Source organism: Anomalospiza imberbis, chromosome 5 (genome assembly GCF_031753505.1).
Source record: "Anomalospiza imberbis isolate Cuckoo-Finch-1a 21T00152 chromosome 5, ASM3175350v1, whole genome shotgun sequence".
NCBI lineage: Eukaryota > Metazoa > Chordata > Aves > Passeriformes > Viduidae > Anomalospiza > Anomalospiza imberbis.
In genome coordinates this window covers 22,041,909-22,065,035 of record NC_089685.1, presented here as the reverse complement: position 1 = coordinate 22,065,035, position 23,127 = coordinate 22,041,909, and the positions used below count along the sequence as shown (strand labels likewise).

General features: G+C 36.3%; 1 protein-coding gene across 8 annotated transcripts in view; it reads left to right on the top strand.

Annotated features, from left to right (window-relative positions):
* The window catches only part of PTPRZ1 (protein tyrosine phosphatase receptor type Z1), a 132,868-nt gene that overhangs the window by 97,944 nt on the left and 11,797 nt on the right, over positions 1 to 23,127 (top strand). For 3 of the 8 annotated variants that reach the window (XM_068189874.1, XM_068189872.1, XM_068189878.1), the window contains 8 exons: positions 22 to 3,589; positions 7,200 to 7,344; positions 14,351 to 14,442; positions 17,696 to 17,781; positions 20,059 to 20,079; positions 20,246 to 20,342; positions 21,776 to 21,858; positions 22,618 to 22,752. In XM_068189874.1, the coding sequence (XP_068045975.1) occupies positions 22 to 3,589; positions 7,200 to 7,344; positions 14,351 to 14,442; positions 17,696 to 17,781; positions 20,059 to 20,079; positions 20,246 to 20,342; positions 21,776 to 21,858; positions 22,618 to 22,752 (4,227 nt within the window). The remainder of the gene's footprint in view (positions 1 to 21; positions 3,590 to 7,199; positions 7,345 to 14,350; positions 14,443 to 17,695; positions 17,782 to 20,058; positions 20,080 to 20,245; positions 20,343 to 21,775; positions 21,859 to 22,617; positions 22,753 to 23,127) is intronic. The other 5 variants (XM_068189876.1, XM_068189873.1, XM_068189877.1 and 2 more) reach the window with 3 other exon arrangements.

Here is a 23,127-nt window from a genome sequence, read left to right as displayed (position 1 = left end):
GGCTATGATATTTTTTCAAAGGATGAAGTTGATGAAAAGGAAACAGAGGTGGATGAAGAAACTGCAGTGGTTCCTAGCACTGACAGTACAATGAACCAGTTGAGGAGAGATTTTCAGGTGATTACATCCAGCTACAGTCAAGAAAAAATGGGAACAAAACCCAGTGAAGCCAAAACAAATAGATACCTAACAAGAGAAGAATTGCATGGTAAGGATAATGTTTTCAAAGCAGTTTATTATGCTACTTCTCCACCTATTGGTGAAATTTCTGAAGAGGAAGATCCTTTTTTGGAATCCCAAACAATTACTGGAATTCCTCCTCAACTCATTGACTCCACCAAAGGCGGGGAAGATGAGTTTATATATCTTTCTTCAGGCACCGAGCCAACAAGAATAACCACCACTGACCACAGTGACGAAGATTTCTTATTGTCTCCTTTTAAACCTCATCAGGAATCTGATGACTTTTGGAGTTCAGTTCCTACCACTTCTTCATCGCAGCTGGTTACAGAGGAGGCCTCCCAAGAAGATGCCCTTCCTTCAGGAAGTCCAGATATAAGTGTGCATGATATTCTTTCCCAAGGCTCCATTAAATATGTTTCAGAAGTCATAACACCCTCAAGCTCCGATGAGCCTCCAAAGCATACTTCTTCCACTGATGGAAATTTATGGTTTCGTAATGCTACAGATCCAGCAACTCAATCTATTGATACATCACCTAGTGGGCAATTGTCTCAGACCAGTTACACTGATGCTTATGTAGAGGAATTAAAGCCAACTACAGCGCCCTATTCAAGCAGCCCAGTGGTTTTACAAGACACTTCAGATGCGGATTTAGAATTGCCACATTATTCTACCTTTGCTTTCTCCTCTGCTGAATTATCACCTCACTCTATCTCTACAAGCTCTGGAGAATATGGTTCTGCTTCTGCTGCCAGTGAGGTACTCTCTCAGACAACTCAGCCAGTCTATAATGGTGAGATACCTCTTCAACCTTCCTACAGTAGTGAAGTGTTTCCTCTAGTCACCCCTTTATTGTTTGACTCTCAGATGCTCGACACTACCCCTGCTACATCAGATAGTGATGTGACCTTGCATGCTACACCTGTATTTCCCAGTGTTGATGTGTCATTTGAACCCACCCTGTCTTCCTATGATGATGTACCTTTGCTTACATTTTCCTCTGCTTCCTCCAGTAGTAAAATGTTTCACCGTTTGTACACAGTTTCTCAAATGTTTCCACAAAGTGCTACTCCAGCTGTTGCAAGCGATAAGGTGTCCCTGCATGCTTCTTTGACGTTGGCAGTGGGTGATCCATTAATACAGCCAAGCCTTGCTCAATTTGCTGATGTGGTGTCACATCAGACCACTCATGCTGCTTCAGAGACACTGATGTTTGGTCATAATAGAACTCACATATTTTCTCAAGTTGAACCATCCAGCAGTGATTTAAATATGCATGTACTATCTACAATGTCTGAACTTCCTTATGCTTTGTCTGGTAATGTGGGCTCCCTCCAAAGCTTTACTGTTTCCTATGACTCTGCAGAATTTGTGCATGATTCTGTTGATGTATTTCATCAAGATCCTTTATTTAGCAGCTATAACAATGTACTGGTGCATAAACCTTCTTCTGTAATATCACAAGCTGATACTTTGCAGCCTACGCGCTCTCTATCTAGTGACACAGATTGGTCTGAAACATACTCTGGTAGTGAGTCCCTTTTGCCTGATACAGATACTTTGACAGTACTTAACGTTTCTTCCTCTGATTTTGTTGATGTGATTCCATATGAATCATCCGGGTTTAGTGATGTTAATAAGATGCTTCAAAAAGGTGATGTTATATATGGAGATGAGAAAGAACTGAAAATTTCCTCCTCTTTAAGTGGAACGGCTTCCAGTGCTGAAAGTAAAGTGATACATGAACTTTCTACACCTGTTTCTAATAATGTTGTAATTGAGCAGAATATGTCTCTGCAAGAAAGCCCACTTCCTGTTTCTAGCACAAAGGGAATCCTTCCAGTCTCTCTTGCTTTTCCCACTACTAAGATATTTGATCATGATATTAGTAAACTTACAGAAAAGCACCTTTCTGTTCAGCCTTTGCATGTTACAACTCCAGCCTTTGATGACACTTTGCTTAAACCTATGCTTAGTGCAAGCTCAGATCAAGCTCTCTCTGTCCCTGCTTATAGCAAAATGTTATCCTCGACTCAGCTGTACTTTTATGAGACCTCAGCTACATTAAATAATGAAGCATTACTGCAGTCCTCCTTCCAGTCTTCTGGAGATGGCACTCTGCTTAACACAGCTGCAGTTGTGCCTAGTGATCCCGTATTGGCTGAAAGCCCAAGGGTTCAAAAAGATAGTTCTACATTTGACCAAATATTGCATCAAATGGCACCAGCTTCTGCTACAACTGAAAGCAAGCTGCATTCTACATCTGCACCTTCTGTTGCTGATATGATGTCAAACACTTTTAGTAAGCCCACAGCATCACTTCAAGGTTTATCTTTTTCTTATGCAAGTGAGAGATACATTTCATCCAGTTTATTTAACAGTGAAGATGTTCAGAAGGTTATGCCTTCATTGTACAGTAGTGATGTTTCATTCCAGCTGACCGGTTTAGAAAATACAAATGCCTTTCTGTCCCAGGCAGGGAATGCTGCAACAACTCTCTTCCTAACAGGTGACACATCATCACATGTAGCTACTCCTACAGACAGCCATCTCTCTTCAAGTGTTTTTGAAAGAATTGAGGCTGACAATGTCTCTTCAAGTGCCACACTTGGTTTTGATCCTGTTCATAAGCCTGCAGTTGTTCCTGGTTCTGATGTGTCCGTTCATCACACTCTTCCTTTACCAAATACACTTACCTCAGTTACGGCTGTTTCTTCCAAAAGCGAGATCCCTGTAACTTTGAATAGGTTGCTGGTTCCTTCTAGAGAATCCTCTGGGTTGTCTCCCAGTATCATGCCCAGTACCGATTTGTGGTCTTCTGTAGTTGAGGATGACTACGATGAATATAATGATGGCTTCCCTGTAAGTAACTGCATCTCATGCACTTCCCATAGAGAAGATCAGGATATGGTAGTAGAGGATGAAAATACAGAGCTAAATAATAACAAGGATCAGAGTAACCTAATTATAAGTTCACATTCTGAGAAACCTGAAGAAGAGAAGTTTTCTACTGCTGCATCTGACAGTCAGATAAACCATGCCATGGACAGACATAATTATACATCCGTACCAACTTTGACATCAAATGTGATACCTGAGAAGCACAACAGCCTGAAAATTTTGGAGAGCCACATTCAGAATTCTAGTGTCCAGTTGCAAAACACATCAGAATCTAAGTCTTGGGCTGTTTTGACAAGTGATGAAGAAAGTGGTTCTGGCCAAGGTACCTCAGATAGCCTTAACGATAACGAAACTTCAACAGATTTCAGTTTTCCTGACCATAATGAGAGAGACACTGAAGGGGCAGTTGAAGCAGGTAACTCAGAATTAACTCCTGGATCATCACAATCATCAGCTACATCTGTTACTAATGATCACTCATCAGTGTTCAACATCTCTGAGGCAGGTTAGTTATGGATAAGTCTAATGAATATCATGGGAAATTGTGAGGGGATACTTTTGTGCCATAGAGAATGAGAAGGTTTATCTACAGATCATAAAGGGAGAACATAACAGTGCCAATGGGTGTGATTAAGGAAGCATTGGGGAATAGCAGTTCATACTGAGCTGGCTATCTTGTGAATGCTACTTCTGGCTACTTAAAACTGCACCTGAAATATTCTTCAGTGAGATGATTGATGCTCTGCTTTTGGATAGATGCAAACTGTCAGCTGAAATTGAGTCGTGCAAAATCTGAAACCAGAATTGTTTTAGTGCTAATTGTTGCTTTTAGTTTTAAAGGCTTGAGAGGGACTTAGGTTCTCTGTTGAGTTCTTTGTACAAAGACAAGTGCTGCCCTTTGGAAATATCACCAGAGCAAATAATGCCTCTGCCAGAGGAAACATGCCTCTGATATTCTCTTTTAAACTTACAGTAGCACTTTCTTTTTGTGTGTGTTTTCAAAGAGGTTGAACAAGGAAGATGATGCTGGTTTTTATTCTGATTCATAAAAACATTCATTTTTATTCTATGTATGCCATTTTCAGATTTCAGTGAGATCCAGAATTTTTGTACCAGATTTGTATATTCCCAAAGTACAGCCAGATTCTCCTCTAGATGTTTATATTTAATGCTATTTTCTTATTTATTCCTCCTAAATTCAGCGAGAGTATTTGCAACCCATGATTCCAAGGATAAAGTGAGAAGTCAAAACTCATAACACATTACCTTTATATTTAAAAATGCACTGTGGAAAATCTGAAGTATTCAGACACATAATTTTCATTCCTTCTTGTGCTAGAGAACTGAAAATCAAAGAATCAACTCAAAAATAATCTATGATCTTTGGGAAAAAAAAACAAACAACAAACAAGGTTTAATTGGTATTTTAGAAAATAAATTGAACTTCTGTCATATACTTGCATCATCTGTAGAGGGCAGTAACATTCAACTAAACCCTTTAAGGAATGGCATTCACAAAGAATGGGAAGGTTTCAGCCCAATCCTACAAATAAATACACAGTTGAATTACATTAGGTTGTATTTCTCGTGAGCAGCAGAATACTAACATGAAAAGGTGGAAAATTGACACTCAATATATTTGGGGCTAGAACAATGTGAAAAATAGAAAATGAAAATTAAGAGAGAATAAAAAACATTTAAATTACTAAGAGTCCTAACAAGGTAGGTGTTACAAAACTGAATTAATAAGTGAATTAATTCACTGGTAAGTAGTTACCACTTTGTGTAAAATGCATAAAATTCCTTCAAAAATAAGCATAAAATAGCATTACTATTTCAAAACCTATGTTATTGGTATGAATGAGTGTTGCCATAAGATACTAGAGTTTACATAATGGGTGTCATTTGAATTTTTACCAATAGTAACTCAAAAAGGATTATACAGTACTGGAGAAGGAGGAGTACAAAAGACGTAGTTTGTATTCTAGATATTATTGAAAGACACTCTACAGTATCATTTCATGTTCATTACATTTTTCCCAACACATCATGCCAAATACTGGCTTTTACTAAGCAGAATATTCAATTTCAGTATTTCTAACATGGTCTCCTGTAAATCAAAGACATATTTGCTTAATTAAATTATAAAGAAATGCAGCAAATACAAAAATTAATCTCTCACCTGAGAACTTACTTATACATTGCAGTGGATTTTGCAGAAATCGGTGAAATGTGTTTTCATTGTGGTCATTACAGAAAAAAATTGTCATTTAAACTTTTGCTAGTCTTGTAGTTGTTGATGCATAATTATGCTTGTTCTGAACTAGGATTTTCTCCATAAGACCTCTATGACTACCCAAACTTCTCAACTTTTGTTGAAAAACTGAGACAAATGAATAGAAAGAAATATGCAGAGGATCCAAACACATCAGTTATTAGAAATCAAAGAAATGTGCTATAGCTGAGACTGCCTTTTCAGCTGCCATCATTGGAGTGATAGCCAAGTAGGCAAGAAACCCTCTGTTACAGGAGAAGCCTGTGCTTCATTCCCCATAGGAGGAGTCCTAATAGAATATGGTCATGAAGTTTGAAGGAACACTGTCATCACACAGATAGGATTGGATTTTATGCTGTGAATTAATCCAGAGTTGGATAAGCAAGTCTGACTGTTTCAGAGGGATCATATTGTGCTTTCTCATGCATACATATAGTTTTCCTCTGCAATCAATAGGAAGCACCAATTTTAACCTACTCAACAGACACTTGGAGATTTTTCAGAAGCAACTCTGTTCCTTCAATTACTTTACCCATTGAGCTGCAGAATTTAAAGAGAAGTGATTTATATGGGTGTTAAAGAGTATTTTGAATTTAAACCAAGAAGACATCTGCAAAATTAGAGCCTAGACCTTTTTGCACACAAAGTCCTGAAAGCCTCTAAATTCAAGAAAATGGAAGAAAATAGAGCTGCCGGGAAATCTGTACTGTGTGAAGCCATTTGTTTTCTGACATCCTATTTAGAGCATGTAATTTGCTATCTTTATTTTTTTTCCCAGATTCAACTCCATTCCTTCCTCCCTTTGTGTAAAAGCTTTTCGTTCCTGTAGAATTGGTCTCTTGAAATCCCAATGGAGTGCAGATGTTTTCTGTACATCAAAATTCTGCTCTTATACAGAAAATTCATTGAATTACAACTGTTCGCAAAAGCAGAAAACATTCTAGGGGTTTAATTCTAAAAAGCGCTAAAGTGTTTATTTCTGCATTTTAACTCAAATGATGCTCACAGTAAACTGCACAAATCAAAATAAGTCGGTTCTTTTACATCGAAGTCACAACTTTAAAATACTTACTTCTTGAGGTAGACCAAAGCTAAAAATAAAGTATTGGTGTTGCCCACCATTGTGCTTCCTCCTTTAATAAAATTATAGAATATTTTGTTTTAATCTTCATATAGATCCTATGTCCAAATATTTATGTCATCCAACAGTATATGGCTTACAGACATATGAAACCAAAGCAATATCAAAATAATCATTTGATCACCTGTAAAGACGGAGGTGGGAAATTTAATTGTGGCTCCAGCATAGTTGAGAGAGGCAACTGGATTCAAAGGAATCAGTTTAAAGAATGGGCAGTGGATAAAAATACAGAAAGCTAAACTGCAAAACAGCAAGCACATAAAGACTTTTGCAAGACAATTTTTGTATTAACCTATTAGCCAGACAAGTGATTTGCATTATATGACTTACAGTTTAATATCAACTCCAATGCACATTCCAATATTATGTATTCAGATTTCTTAACTCATTTGGCTTTCAGCTAATAAAAGAGATTAAAATAAAAAAAAACTTACTTCTGAATTTTAACAACAGTCTGCTATTCTTACAAAGAGAAGTCTCCATTGCTGGAAGGCTGAGTCACATAAGCTTGAACACTTTGCTTTACCTTCTATCTGCTTGTCTTCTATAAGCTGGTTTGCAAATGTACAAGCTTTCTGCAGTACATAGTAAAAAATAGAGGTAAGTGATATTAAGTAGGCTCATTGTAAGACACATTCACCTGTGCTGTGCATTTCTCAGAATTTAAACTTGGACTGTTTCAATTTTCTCTGACTGCAGAGGCAAGTAATATTAGCCATGAGTCTCGTATTGGTCTAGCTGAGAGTCTGGAATCAGAGAAGAAGACAGTTATACCACTTGTGGTCGTATCAGCCCTGACTTTTATCTGTCTAGTGATTCTTGTGGGTATTCTCATTTACTGGAGGTAAGTTGTATTTTGGTTGGTTTTTTTTCAGTTCTAAAGAGGTATGAATTGAAAAATGGATTGGCATTATTGAGCTGGTTTACAGGAGGGAGACTGGATCTTGTCTCTTACCTTGTCTTCATACTTCTCAGTGTCATAAAGAAGACAAAACAAGGTGGTTTCTGTCCAAAATACTCAAATGCAATTTTTTTTTTTCCAGAGAGTTTAACTACTGCAAATATTTCATTCCCATATTGATAGAACTTAGTAAACAATAACTCATGATTGATGCCTAGAAACCAGGTGACATAACAGAGCACTGGGAAAAGCAAGAGGGAGAAGAAAAATAAATATCATGGCGTGGAGCTTTTTACTATCTTTCCAATCCTTTATCCACTAAAAAAGACAGCTATCAATTTAGAATGAGAATCTATTGTACTCAACAGGACTATGTAAATAAGCAATTCATATGGCACTGTAGGATTGTGCTAACACTGTGTGGAAGACAGAAAGGGGGTAGTTTAATGATACTATAATAGTATAACTGAATTGTTTGAAGATCATTTACTGAGTAGCTCTTAGGATGCTCTGTGATTAAAATGTCATTCTACTTTGTGATTCTGACAAACTAAAATTAGCCCTGGTCTTTCAAAGCTTTAGTGGATAACTACAGATGTGTTTCATGTGCACATGTGCTCAGGTTTCCTCATGGATGTGTTTCTCTGTGACTTGATATATTGATAAGCCAGTAAAAAAAAGTAGGATAAAGGGAATTGATGGTTATTAGAAGTCATTATAACATGATCAGTAAGAGCAAAAAACTGTATCCACACTGTGAAATAGAACAGACCAGCTAGCATGGCACAGATCTCTTCCATACAGCTGAAATGACTTCCCTCAGAGAGGATAAAAAGAGTGGCTGCATTCACATTGTTTACTGGGGATGGCCTCTGCCCTGTGCTAACCCCAAACTGTGTCAAACATGATGTAAAATACTGCAAGTTGGCCTGAACTAAAAATGTACCAGGAACCTTGTCAGCCACATGGCAGTATGTTGCGATGCTCAAGGCTTTGGCACTCTTCCACTGGTTCTAGTTAAAGTCAGTCTTCCTAGGGACATGTCTGCTTAAGCTCTCAAAATCCTTGCACAGCCCTAAGATTTTCTCAAGTATATAGACTGTCAGGTAGGAAATGCTGTGGTGGGCCAGAAGGGGGAAATAAGTTGCAAAAACTTCTACTTCAGTGATTGCCAGGAATCTGGTCCTGCTTCCCCTGTGCTAACACATGAACTAGCAGCCAGAAACCAGACCTTACTCCTACAGGGACTGTACAAAGAATTGGGAAGACAGGCCCAAACATCTTCTTTCATATGCCTCCAGAGCTTGTTTCTTCTTCCTTCATCCCAAATATCCCCGCTTTATCTAAAATGAAAGAAATTGGTGGATAACCAATAACTTTGGCCCTTTCCAAACTACTGACCACTGTAATCTCTAGGCTGTGATGTCAGGATTATGCTTACTGACTTTTTTTCTAGTCTCCTGACACTGGTTTTCTGTCGGCCTACTAGGGTGTGTCCCTCATGGGGATAGAACTCATTCCTTCCCTGAATAGACTAGGCTGGAGAAATTGAGTTTAAGCATCCTTTGTTCCAGACAAGTGTGCTAGTGAGTCAGACAGCCTTTGCCATGATTAAAGACACTTGTTCAATGAACCTTGAGAAAGATTTCTTCTGCTTTTCAAAGTAGCAGTTAATTGCCATAGTAATTGCGGAAGTCATTTCTTAGTTTATGCTTAGTTGGATAACTCTATTCTCCATCCCAGGATTTCCAGCTAACCACTTGCATTCTGAGAATCTTTTTCGGTCATTCATGTTATGCAACATGATTGTTCATATTCAACTTCCAAAGGGTTTCATCCCTGATGCTGAACAGTATTTCAAATCTCTTCTATTTGCCAAAGAGGGCCTTGCATTTAAAGACCTAGATTGTACAATGCAGTCCTAGTAATCCTACATGTTACAAGCTTGTTTTTGTCGAATAACATTGTGTTCATTTTGTATTCTTTCTCTGGGAATGAACAATTCCATAAAACAGGTCTTTCAAAATGAAACAAAAATCCCGTTAGCAATAATATCTTCTTGCCTTGAATATAATCTTTTCTGTATTTCTTGTGTACTACAAAATAAAAAATGGAGCTCTTTTATTGTTAATCCTCAAAATTCTCTTGGCATTATGATAACACCAGTAACTATTTCTTATTTCAGGGGAATGCAGCATAAAGACTATGCATCATAGATAGGACTTTATGGCCATCTATCAAAGTTGCCAAAAAACTCACCTCTTTTTAAAGACTGGGAAAAAATCAAATTATTAACTTCATTGCTATGCATGTTTCATTAAGCCTGGAAAGTATTAGTAGAAGCTCTGTAAGATTTTCCTAATAGATTTAGATTGTTTTGAAATAATTACTCTTCAGTGTTAATGTTTCTTTTAATATTGCACCTTTTTTTCCCTAATTTGGGCCAATTTTTTTCACTTATTAAAGTTCATGAAAACATTTAGGTTTACAAGAAGTTATTTTATATTTCTTTTGCAATGGTAGTCCAGAAAAACCATTGATCTATCTCAGCTGGTCACATGAATGAATAATGCTTTGGGTTGTTTCCACTATTAGTTCATTATTTGAATATTCAAAAGGTGTGTTATTTGGTTAAAAATGAAATAATTACCAAGAGCAACAAGTTCCAGTCTCTTGAGGTTAAAGAAAGGCAAAATTATTTATTTCTTCACTGCTTCACTTTAATGACTTGTATCAGAAAAATAATTCCATACCATCTGTTGTTTGGGTTTTGGTTTTGGGTTTTTTTTTTAAATGAAATTGTTAATCAGCACTTGAGGAAATTCCTCAATCTCTTCACTATCTCATTAGATACAATTTAAATCTTTTTTTTTTTTTTTTGATAGATATTTACTTCTCTGACAGGGATTAAAACTTCTAATGACAATATTGTCTAAAGATTGAATAATTACCTGTAGGAAAATACACAATTTTTAACTACAGTGGTTTTGTGAATCTTTTTTAATTCAAGCAATTTTCAAGCAATGTCATTTTCCTTTCATCTCTTCAGCATGATTAAGATTACAGTGGAATAAACAAGGAGATTCTTTGCCCTGTTTAGTGGCCTTGCTGTCCAGGTAGACTTTTTAAAATAGCTTTAGAGAGAATTTTCTGTCCAAATCTAGAGTCTATCCATTTCTTTCAGTATCTGTCTACTTTCTGAGTTCTTGCAGCAGAGATGCGGCCGGAATACCTGAATGTACTTGCTCTCTTTTTTTCTTGATGGCTTCATTATTACTATTTTGCTTAATTATTCATATTTGTTCAGATCAGCTTTTATAATGTTTATTGTAAGAAGATCTTGGAGAATAGTAACATGTTGACAGTTATCAGTGGGCCTTGTACCATTCAAAATTCTTTTTCAACAAACATATGTGAATTGTAGTAAAAGATCAGCTCATGATGACATGAACCACAAACTGCTAATGCACTTCCAGGTCCATTTGCATCTGTAGACATACTGAGTATCAGCTGCCTGTCATGCAGCCTGTTAGACATTTAATGATAGCAACACTTCAGAAATTACCAACCCAATGACAGACTACATTATGAGTAGTTATTCAAATTTTAAATTGCTTCTATCACCCTATATAATTTGAACCATACCTGTCAGAGAATATTAATTTTCTTAGCCATGATTTGAACTAATGCCTTGAGTCCTGTAATAAGTTTATGGGAAGAGAGTTGAGAACCCTCACTGATTATCATTAAACTTGGACATGCAGAAACACTTAAACCAGATTTAAATATACAGAGGCCACACTCATCCATCCATAAAGGAAAAACTTCTCAACAGTGTGCCATGTCATATATCAAAGTCTTAATAAAATCTGACAATTAAAATTCCACTTGACAAACACATAAAAATTAATTGCAGCTATTTAAAAACTGAATAATTGGCATCCATTGAGGATCCACTTATAGATCCTTTGGCTTCACCAGATCTTTAAATTATCTGTACATTAAAAAAAAAAAACTAGTAAGTGTTTGAGAATACCTACTGGCAGATAATCCTGTGAGCTCAAAAGACACTTAAGTTTTCAGAGAAAGAAGTAATCATGCCTCTAAGACCATTCTGCATGAGCAGCAGAAGCCCAAACACATCCTCTCACGGATGCCTCTGAGTTGCAGAGCTCAGCTCCCTTGGCGAGACCCCGGCAGGAGCACTCTGCACACACGCACAGTCCCATGTGCGCACGGTGCCGTGCTCCTGCCAGCCTCAGTGCCAACCACAGCCCGGCTCCCAGCAGCCCCTGCCCCAGGGCAGAAGCCAAGCACACATTCTCAGCCAAGGTCCAGGGGCCCAAATGCTTGAAAATCTATGTTCCCCCACAGTCTGAGGCTTAGTCTTGTAGTCTCAGGTAGTTGTCACTGAAGTGTTCATTCAGATCTAGTATCCCTCCTGTGAGACTGAAGTGCTGCTGCTGCTGCTGTACAGATCCAGACGCTGCAATTAATTCAGTGGTTTAGCACTGCCCCCATATATAGAGTGTGTGTTTGAACAAGTGCAGTGTCTAAATTACAAATTACAGTTTTAGGTTGGAGATCTAAGTGCTGTGATGAAAGGTGTAAATTAAATAATCAGGTTATTGAGTGATGGGACCTTTGTCTGGAAGTTTGAAATAGTCATCACTTTTTTCATTAACAACAAGTGATAATTAATGAGATGTGAGTATTAACATTAGGTTTAGTCATGAAGGCTTTCAGTGCTGATGCAGGAGCAGATGGAGTGCCTATTTATGTCTTATTACAGGTTAAGTCAACTGCTATGAATTTGTCTCCCAAATGTGCTAAGGGTGTAATTTATTTTCAGCCACAATTAATTTTTAAAGATTAAAAATACATTGGCTCAGTGAGGGATAATGAGGGTATGGCATAATATGAGGACATTTTAAGTACAGCTTTAGATGTGAAAGTCATTATGCTAATTAAATTCTTTATAGCTCAATCTTTTCTCAAGCAAATAGGTGACAACGTTAGTCCATAAACCTTACATGTGATGGTTGTTCACAAGCAGTAAACATTTGCTGGAAGGACACTTTCTGGGTTTGGAGCTTTAACATCAGACTGCTTGGCATGTTTGGTTGGTGTAGTTTTTAATAAACACTATACAGCATTCGCTGTGCCCAGCAGACAGGGCCAGACTTGCCAAAGTGTTTAATGATTTGAAGACTTGGAGACTTGCCTGTGTCTCACAGATATTTCACAGACAGTTCTGATACTAACGCTTGAGTTTTATGCTAGCATGGAGACAGTCTCTCTCACCTCAGCAGCCACTAACTCTGATGCTAGAGACTTTAAAATTTAGAAGGATGTTCCCAGGTTCCTCCAGGATGTGTTCTTGGTCTGCATCCAAAATTGCCATTTCTAAGTAAAACCATGTACATAACAGATAGTATTGCTCCAAATATCCCATGTAGAGCCAAGGTTTCTCTGTGAACATCACAAATACAAATACGCTTTTAGAGAATTCTAGCTGGACTTCGGATTTCATTGTCATGTGAATTACCAGAACTATTTTGCATGCCTCTGTTTTCCTTTTTAGGTAGCTGTCTGCTTTTTCTTGTGTTTTAAGAGAATCTGTATTGATAGAAAATTCACAAGACATTCCGAGAATATGGGCATGTTTCCCAGAGGCTTAATTCAAATAACCTTACCAAAATCTTTATTATCTGTATTAATGGTTCTGGAAAGAATGGCAACAGCCACATATTCCCTATTTCTCTAAGTATCTTCAAAATTTATTTCTGTCTATAACAATTATATCAGGGTTTTTATGACTGCACCGATACAGGAATGATACAGAATTTAAAATAACAGTGATTACACAAAGTAACAAACAATCATACAATAGCTGCAGCCAACAGATTTGAAAAAGCAGAGTCTTGTAAATATAAAATGAGATTAATATTTTCTTAAGGCATATATTTCTTTTTAAATTTAATGATTAGTGAATAATATTTCAGAGAGATTAACTGACCCAAAGTTAAGATTGTTATTAGCATGTCTAATCATATGGAGATTTTTTTAATTAAAGAGGCTTTGCAATGCTTACAGCAGCAGTTGGTTATTCATTCCTTTGAATAACTTGAATTCTTAACAGATGCTATTCCTATTATCTTCACATCTGGATTATAGCACAGATACAAATAGCATTGTGAATCATAGTTTAGGTTGGTTCCATTTGTATTCATACTTCAATGTTTTTGCAACAAAGCTGGCAACTCCTGGAGTTAGAAATCCCCCTGTTTCTGTCTGTCAACTTTGGGAAGTCCTCTTTGGTTAAGGTGTCCCTCAGGGTTGTGATTACATTATGAAAAGTTGTTTATCCTCAGTCACAGTAGTTCTAGAGCCACCGCTTCGGCTGTTACAGGGCATGTTGTCTTTTATTGCATTTCCGTGTCTGCAGTAGCATCTACCAATGAATTACCAGAACTGACCTCAAACATTGCTCCATCTTCAGGCTAACATCATCACATGAAAGGTATCAGTAATTATTTAAGTGAATTTGGATAAGTAAGGAAGACAGTGACATTTTTTGTACTTAGAGTTATGCAGTATCTACAGTAGCTCCTGATGCAGAGTTTCTCTTTCAGCTGTCACTATGTCTGATGTGTGCTCTATCTTCTGCCTCTGGTATAGGTAAAGATGCATGAACTATGTATTATGCTGAGGTAATGTAGTATCTTCATGTGGTATGCATAATTTGGTTATATGCTGGGGGAATATTTATATTGTAGCAGTAATATTTGACACTCCATGAAAATTGGTTTTCAAAACCATGATTTTTCTTTCTGACTCAATAATGCCAGAATTCCAAATCATATCAGATAATGTTTTGGTGGGGTTTTGTTGGTTTCTTTTTTCTTTCTTTTTTTTTCAATATTTTTGTGTATTTATTCCTCTCTAGGAAATGTTTTCAGACTGCTCATTTTTATTTAGAAGATAATACATCACCTCGAGTGATTTCTGCTCCCCCAGCTCCAATCTTCCCAGTCTCAGGTATTTCTGGCAACTGTTCTGTGGATTGGTGTTAACTGTTGGAAGATGCTGCTTTATATGTGTCAATATGAATTCTTCAAATAATATAGCATCTGTAAACCAGAGATTTGTAACCTCTTGTACAAATCTGTGTAAACAGGTACACTTGATATTGGCAGACTTGTGTTATTAATAGCCTCTTCTGTAGGTAACACAGAAGAGAAATATCTTCAGTTTACAGTGTTGCCTCAAGGATACTCTGTGCTTTGTAGCCATTTTAAGTGTAGCCTCCCTAGAGTGGCTGCTCATGTAGCCATCTGAGCTACACTAAATAGCTCTAGAGGATTACACCAGCAACAGATTCTGTTATATTTCTACCTCTAATTGGATTTGTCACCTGTGTATAGAACATGTCCTATTCTTTTTACTAGCAGGATGAGGATGTGCCTCATCTGTCTGCATGTCACTTGCAATTGCAGTGCGTTCTTATACGTACTAATTTTACTGGCATAATTACTATGGTATAGTTATGTGAACCTCTCATTAAAATAATGCAGAAGTTCAGAATATTATTAGCATCTTCTGATTCTATATCCACCACATTTATCTGGAGACTGTTTCCTTTCTTTTCTCAAAGAGTATCACAGGACCTCATGCAGCCTTCCAGCTTTTTCAGTCTGTGTAGAATGAAATAGATTAATTTAATTCATCTTTTTAAACCCCAAATAGACTAATTCTGAAGGAGATCTTAAACCACATTCTCACCTATGAGACAAGTTTATCTTATTCCACAACTGATATATTTGCAAACTGTGCTATTATACAAGGAGATGGATTTTCATGGAATGACTAAAAGAAAATCAGCCTTTGTGTGAATAACTAGTAAACACAATTAAATAAATCCCAAACATTGGGTTTCCATTGTAACTTTGATGAATTGTAGACATTTTCAAATGCATCTTGTATGGATTGATGCTATTAGGAGATTTATAACCTATTACTAAATGGTTAAAAAGCAGAGCTATGGCTTGATTTCAGAAAACATTATTATAATTGAATGTCAAGCAGAAATCATAGGAAATCTCTGCTTTAACTCTCCACAATTAACTGTATTGCACTACAGCTATATAATTTTCTTACAATTTTTCCTGACCAGCTCACCTCAGGGGGAAAGTGTTTTCCATTTCATAATTGCACTTACAGTTATTCTGAGTGCCTAACATGCATGTTTTGAAACTGGAGGTTTTCCCTCTGAAATGGTGATAAATATTAAAGAGAATTTTTTTTTTCTCAGTGACTGAAGATACACAAAATATTTTATGGAAAAGCTGCAATCACTGAGGAAATAGTTTTATTTTGCATGCAAGAGACATCAAGTGACCTGTTGTTATGTTTTCTATTGCACAAATGTTTCAACGGTGTAATTTTGCAATTGCATCTAATTACAATATAATATGAGGCAGGAAGAGCATTTTGCAACTGCAGCTGCTAAGTTTAATTCTTATGGCTGTGACCAAAAGCACACTCCACAGATCTCATTATATATTAAGTTTTCTTTCCATAGAATTATATATTAGGTTTTCCTTCCTTTCATTGGAAGAGATAGGAGATCTGCAGTTATTCACAGAAAATGCCATGGCTCTTCACAGCACAATTCAAAGATGCACTTAAGCAGTAACGAATTACAGAGTAGGATTAAGATCCGCTATCAAACTCTAAGTAGTTTGAAGTGATACTTGCCATCCAGATATAAAATACATTCCTGGGTTCAGAAGCAATTGAATTGGGAGATTTGCATGGACAAGGAGACAAAACCTAAGACTTATTTCTCCATTACTGTATTCACTCTTTTGGTCATTTACCTTCCCTTCTGGTTTTGTGTTTGTATACCATTAGGATAAACACTTCATGCCAGTTTTCATCTCCAAAGTGTGAAGATTGTATTACATATTTGTTCAGTTTCTCTCAGGCTCGACTGGATAAATTCACTTTTTGTATTCAGATCCAGTCATATAAGTGGGAGACCAGATGGATCTTAGTACAAATCAACAAATTCTTGGTAACTGAAAGCTAAAATTATTATGTGGGCTAAATGCTGAACATCTGTTGATGTGAATAACAGGTCCATGGTCAATGTTTCTGACATTTTGTTCGCATACGAAACAGTGATGAAATTATAGATTGTGAAATAAGCATATTTTTAAACCATGAAAGGCTTTAAAAAAACACAACAAAATTATTCTTCAGAACCAAAACTAAGTAAAATAATGTCATCCTTTAGCAGATAATCAGCAAACAGATAACTTTGTTTACACAGCATATTTGCAGTAAAGAGGTGATTAAAAGTCCCAAAGGTTTTTGATGTTATTCCTGATGCATATTCTACACAAGTGGGTTTTTTTTTGTATTTGTCTAAAGTAAAATGGAGATGTTGCATTAATCCTCAAGATTATTCATTCCTTGAGAGTGTAGATGTTTTCTTTGTGGGTAGCCAAAAAGTCTTAAACATAAATATTTCATTTAAAACTTGAACTATGAAGCCTGATGTGAAAATCTGTGGCCAGTACTGCCATGAACAGACATAAGATTATTATCAATAGATAATCATGGAATCACAAGGAGAGCTGGGAGAAAATTCGGTATGGAAGGGAGTCACTAATGCAGTAAAAGATGAAAATTAATTCCTGTTTCTTTTGGATGACAATGCAAACATGCAAGTGTCAGTTAATATGAAAATACTGGCATAATGATGCTTTAATTTAGTAGGCTTGGGATTATGTGGCTCCAAGTTCCAGTGCAACACTAATCATCATGGAGCACCCAGACAACTCTGCCTAATCATTCCTACTTTATTAGTGTTATTCAGAGCTGTGCTCTCTCCCTTTGAACATCTTGCAGCAAGGAGCCAATCCTCCCATATCTCCTTGACTTCACAGGGAATTTTGTGCATTCTTCTATTTACACACAAGCTCAGGATCTTGCAGAATCAGCACCTTGATTTGAGGGGCTTACAGACAGAGCAAGACCTAGCAAGGCATTTTCATTATCTTCTTTCCAAATAATAATTTAGAAATGTACAAGTGTTAGGTAACTATTTTAGAAACGTTAATGGTGTCAAAGGATGTTGTATTTTTTTGGGGAGTTGTATATCCAAAGTTCACGCCAAGAATTTTATTTCAGGATGTTTTGTGGATTGCCTACATAAAAACTTCATTATATGTCACTGGCTTTTTATTCTACATAAATATATTTTTTGTCTTTTCCCACCCCTAAGATGATGTTGGAGCAATTCCAATAAAGCATTTTCCCAAACATGTTGCAGATTTACATGCAAGTAATGGTTTTTCTGAAGAATTTGAGGTATGGCTCTATGATGTCATCTTTTTATTAGCATGTACAAATAATGTAAAGTTTAAATGCCTGCAAACAAAAATTGGGGCATCACATTCTGACTGGGCACCATTTTCATGAATGCATGTAAATGTGAGTGCTTTGAGCACAGTATGGAGTTGATGCATAAAGCCTAGGGAGATTCCTAAAATCAGGACTGGAATACAAATGGGAATGTTTATTATTGTGATAAAATACTGAATAACTGTGTGAATAAACTGTGCAAAGCTATTGCAATGTATATGGTTTATCAGATACAGTGACAGATCTAAAGCATTTACAATACTAATGAAAATTGAATTTTGCAGAAGCTACCCACATTTGCTTGTTCCATTTACAGAGAAAATAAAATGGAAGTAATAATGAGTACACGTGGCAAGACTTCTGATTAACAGGGGAGCTAATGTAGTCTTCATGTGGTAGTGAAAGTTTTACAGTTCCTTTCCTAAAGTATATGGTTCATAAGAGGTATTTCAAAATGTTGAAATATATGCTCTAATCATATAATGTTACCATCACCATATGTAATTAATGATCTTCATTGTTTTTTCCCACACATGTATTGCAATCAATTTAAATATGGATATGTTCTAACTTAATTCACATAAGCGTTAAAACCCCCAAATACCTAATCAAAGCTCTGCCATTAGCAATTTTTACAAGAGATTTCTAATAAAATCAGTCAATTGGGATGGAAACAAGTATTTTAGCAGATCTATATTAATGTAAAATAAGATTGTAATATTCCTGTTGCAAAAACAATAATGAAAGTAAAAATTCCGAGTTTTGCATATTTAGGTTTTGCTTTTGCTTCCCCAGCCAATGTATTGTGATCCAGTGGACCAAAAATTCCATGCTCTTCACACAACCTTCTTCATCAGCATTTCTTGTTCAATTCATTTAACATTCAGAATATCCGTTTGATTGTGGGACCAAATTTATAAACACTCGTGAATGTCCAGTACATATTAATTTATTAAACATGTGCATATGCACTGGTGGAACTGGACTACAGCTTGACTAGCTATTAATGAGAGCAGATGTTGAAGGACTGTATGTAAATACAATTGGTACAAAGTTCTTTCAGAATTAGTCAGTACAGCAATACAGAAATCAGATTGTTCATTCTAAATTGATCTTTTCCTATAATTTTACTTTTCCTAAATTATGGCAGTGATCTAAAGACCAAATATAGTGCATGTCACTGAGCTACAGCTGCACCATCTGAAAACTTTCATGCTAGTTTTAACTATTACAAAAAAAATCAGTGTCCTCATTGTTTCATGGAGATCTTTTTTGGCTTTATGGACTATCCCAGAAGTAGTGTTCTGTTCTTTTTTCTACTGATAGAGAACTTAGAAGATTGGGAAAAACTGAAATATAGTAGATGTCTTTGCAGAGTTAGCATATATTTGAAGAGTACAAGGGTGGTTCATATTTTTTTTGGGGGGGTGTTTATATTACTACAAAATAACTCATTTAAAATCTAATTTTTAAACTGAAAACAACTTTTCAAATATGTATTTAAATAGACTAAGGTATTTGACATTAAAATGGATTATAAAGAGTGTTGGGAAACACCATTAGTACTTTTAGTGATGGCAATGTATTTGCTGTTTAAAAGTGTGGACCTTATAAATGCTTGAGTTTCCTGACAGCTAAAGTAATCAATAAAATGAATTAATTTTGTGAATCTTACAGACTTTGTGCCTGTCTTATCAAGCCTGTCTCTCTTATTCTAAAATTCTTGGCTTCAATGTGAAACCACTGGCAGCCTGAATGGGGGCTGTAGCTCTGTCTTTCCCCAGAGTGCTCTGAGGCTGGCTGAACTGCACACAGTCCTGCTTCGGTGGAGATTTTGCAGCTGAATGCAAAAAGAGCAAAAGCATTCCCCAGAGAAACAAATGCATTTATAAGGACACGTAAAAATTCCAGTGAACTGTTACATATATAGATAATCTGGCTAAAGTCTGTGATGTTGCTCATATGTACAAGCTTTTACTGGCCTAAGGTCTAACATTAAAGATAAAGACAGGAAAACAGATGTCAGCATTTTAGCTGGGAAAATTACATCTTGTTGCCTTTAGGACCTATGTCAAAATATTCAGTTTTGTTGTTATTATGGATATATTGCATGACCATAACTGTTTTCATATAGTAATCGTAATTTATATAAACACTTATCCATTTGTTCTGTGCTGTGGAATTTGATTTTTTTTACTTTTTTTGCATTCATTCCCTCATTAGACACTGAAAGAGTTTTATCAGGTAAGGAATTATTTCACTGCAATTTTTTTAGCAATGAAGTAGTTGTAAAATATCATAGATAATTGGGTATAAGGTTGTGGTTCTTTTCATGCTTGCTTATTGTATTTAAAGACATTTTATGTGTCTTAATAGTTACTTAAGTGTGACATACTTTTTTTTTTTTCAGGAAATCCAGAGCTGTACTGTAGATCTAGGTATTACATCAGACAGCTCTAATCACCCTGACAACAAGAATAAGAATCGATACATAAACATTGTTGCTTGTAAGTAAAGGCATCACCTATTGTTTTGTGTGAGAAATCATCATAAACAAGTACAGATTTATATGTTATTAGTGGGAGCAAAAATACTTCTACACTGAAACCTTCAGCTACTGATCAGCAAAGTGCTCCTTGAAAAGGAGTTAGCATCAGATTTCACATTTCTTCAAGTTAGCCCTCTGACATTCTGCTGCTTTGGTGAGCATGTGTTAGCAAGATATATTTGTGTCTTCTGCAATGACCCAAGGGGAGTTGGGAGATTTCGTTATAATGCCATTAGAAAGCTAAAGAAGCTTTGATTGTCAAAATTAATCCATCTTTGATTTAGAATAATGGTGATTTATTGTCTCTATTAGCTTCAAAATCCCTGGATATATTTACTGTCAAATATAAACATAAACATTCTGGTTTTATGTTGTGTTATGCCTGGCAACAACGTAATGCAACAGCTTCATTAGCCAGTACACTTGTTTGCCCATTGCATCACTCTCCCAGATTTTTCTTCTCTGAAACACATTTTTGTTAATCTCTTTTTCAAGCTATTTCCTCTGGGTTTTTGATTATTTCTTGGCTCAATACTTTTTTTAAACCCTATATACCATTTAAACTTTGTTCTGATTACAAGAAAGCTCTAAATTAAATATATCTTCAGCATTCAGTGTCACTAAAGCTTAATTAAAAAAGTCAGAACAAAGTCAGCTGCCAGGAAGAGACAATGTAAACCAGCAACAAGAAATGCCAATCCCCCTGGCTAAAGATGTCTCTAAAGGGACAAAAACTCAGGGATTTTCCTTTGCCACTGTGTTTTGTACCTGATCATACAAAAGGTGCTAGCCCAGGGGTTGTTTTATTAAAAAGCAGTGCAGAGGCAGCTTAGGGCAACTGAAGTAGCAAGAATTGTCCTATGTAAGTGACTCAAGTGTAGTTCTTACAATCAGTGCAGGCTACCGAACACTTCAGCTCACCCTGATGTAGTTACTGCTGACTCTTCAGATGACCAGCGTTTTCAAAGTCCATTGCTCTTCAGAGTCCACTCTTTTAACTTGGAATTAAAGTTCCTCAACGCTGGTGCCTGCTGTCATTTTGAGACATCCCACTGTGCAGATTTGGTAGTCATGACATAGGACTTACGGAAGACCTATTCACCTTTACAAGCGGCAGCTAGAGGCCATAGGGGAAGTATGTCATAGTGGCTAAAATGACCCCAGGTGCTGCTGTACAGGCCACTAGATTCTGAATCCCTTCAAACTTTGGATGAATTTCTTTATTTTTCTGCAAATTAGAATTTTTAATCTCATACCTAAGGAGAGGATGTTTGCCTACGTGATTGTTATTGCATTGGTCTTATGTATTGTAAAAATGCATTTTGTTATTTTTATGAGAAGGAATCTAATTCTTACCAAAAATTACTTATTTTCTCCCTTGTTTTACTGCAGATGATCATACTAGGGTTAAATTAGCACAGCTTGCAGAAAAGGATGGAAAACTGACTGATTACATTAATGCCAATTACGTCGATGTAAGTGCCTTTTTCTATCCATTGGCCTATTGATCTGTCAGCATTTTCTGTAAAATTTACGTATGGAATTGAATAGATTTAATTCAAAAAAAGTATCACAATATTACAGTTTCTGTTAAAAATTCTGTGGTCTAAGTTAAGCCTACAAAGTTAAAGCAAAGGTAAAATGCCAATTCTTTCTTGAATCCATCTTGATAATGTAGCAGCTGCAGCTTAACGAGGAGCATTTTTAAAGAAAAAATGTCCTGTCGTGTCCGAGTCATTTTAGAAGCATATCTCATCTGAGTGGTTAATTCTTCCATCTGAGGTAATCTCATGAGAGGAAGATGCCATTTGGCTCAGAGCCTCATCAAGATACTATTACCAGTTTTCATTACATAATTATTTACATGTGAGTGATCATGTTTCATTTTGTAAACCACTTTTGCAACACATCTCTGTGTGTCTCATAATCACTGTCATGTCAATGTTCTGCCTAAACATGGGCATTTGAACATATATATCCTATTCGTTGGAATGATAAACATTGGCATAACAGTTGTATTCATACAACAGTTGTATTCATGTGGTACCATCTGATACCACAGGGTTTCCGCAATGTCGATAGTTAAAAATTTAAAAGCACTTAAAAGTCTTTTAAGGCTCTTTCAGAGTCTTTAAAAATAAATACATTAAATGTCATGTACCTTTCCCAAACTCCCGAACTCCTTTTGCTCATGGACAGTGATTTAACGTGTCATTTCTTATATTTCAATTTAGGGCTACAACAAGCCAAAAGCCTACATTGCAGCTCAAGGGCCACTAAAATCAACAGCAGAAGATTTCTGGAGAATGATATGGGAACATAATGTGGAAGTTATTGTGATGATAACTAATCTCATTGAGAAAGGAAGGGTATGAGTACTGTTATCCATTTTTTACTTCTTTGATTTTGGTAGTTCTACCTGTAGCAAACTCCTGTCTTTCTTTTTAAAATCTGGTTTAGTCAATCATTGAGCAAAAAGCAATAGTTTGTAGTAGTTGCTTGTACCTGGATTGGTTACAGAAGTATACAGTTGAGGATTTGTAGCATGAAACTAAAGAAAATATTCAATAAATCTTGCAAATACCATGTTCTAACAAAAAAATCTTATACTGAAAAAAAGACTACTTGTATATAATATGAGTGGACAGACTGTGGGCCTTGTGCCCACGTTCTGCTACCGATCTGCTTATCTCCTTGCCATCTTGCACTTTGTCAGGGTTGCCTTGGACCCTGGAAAGGAGAAA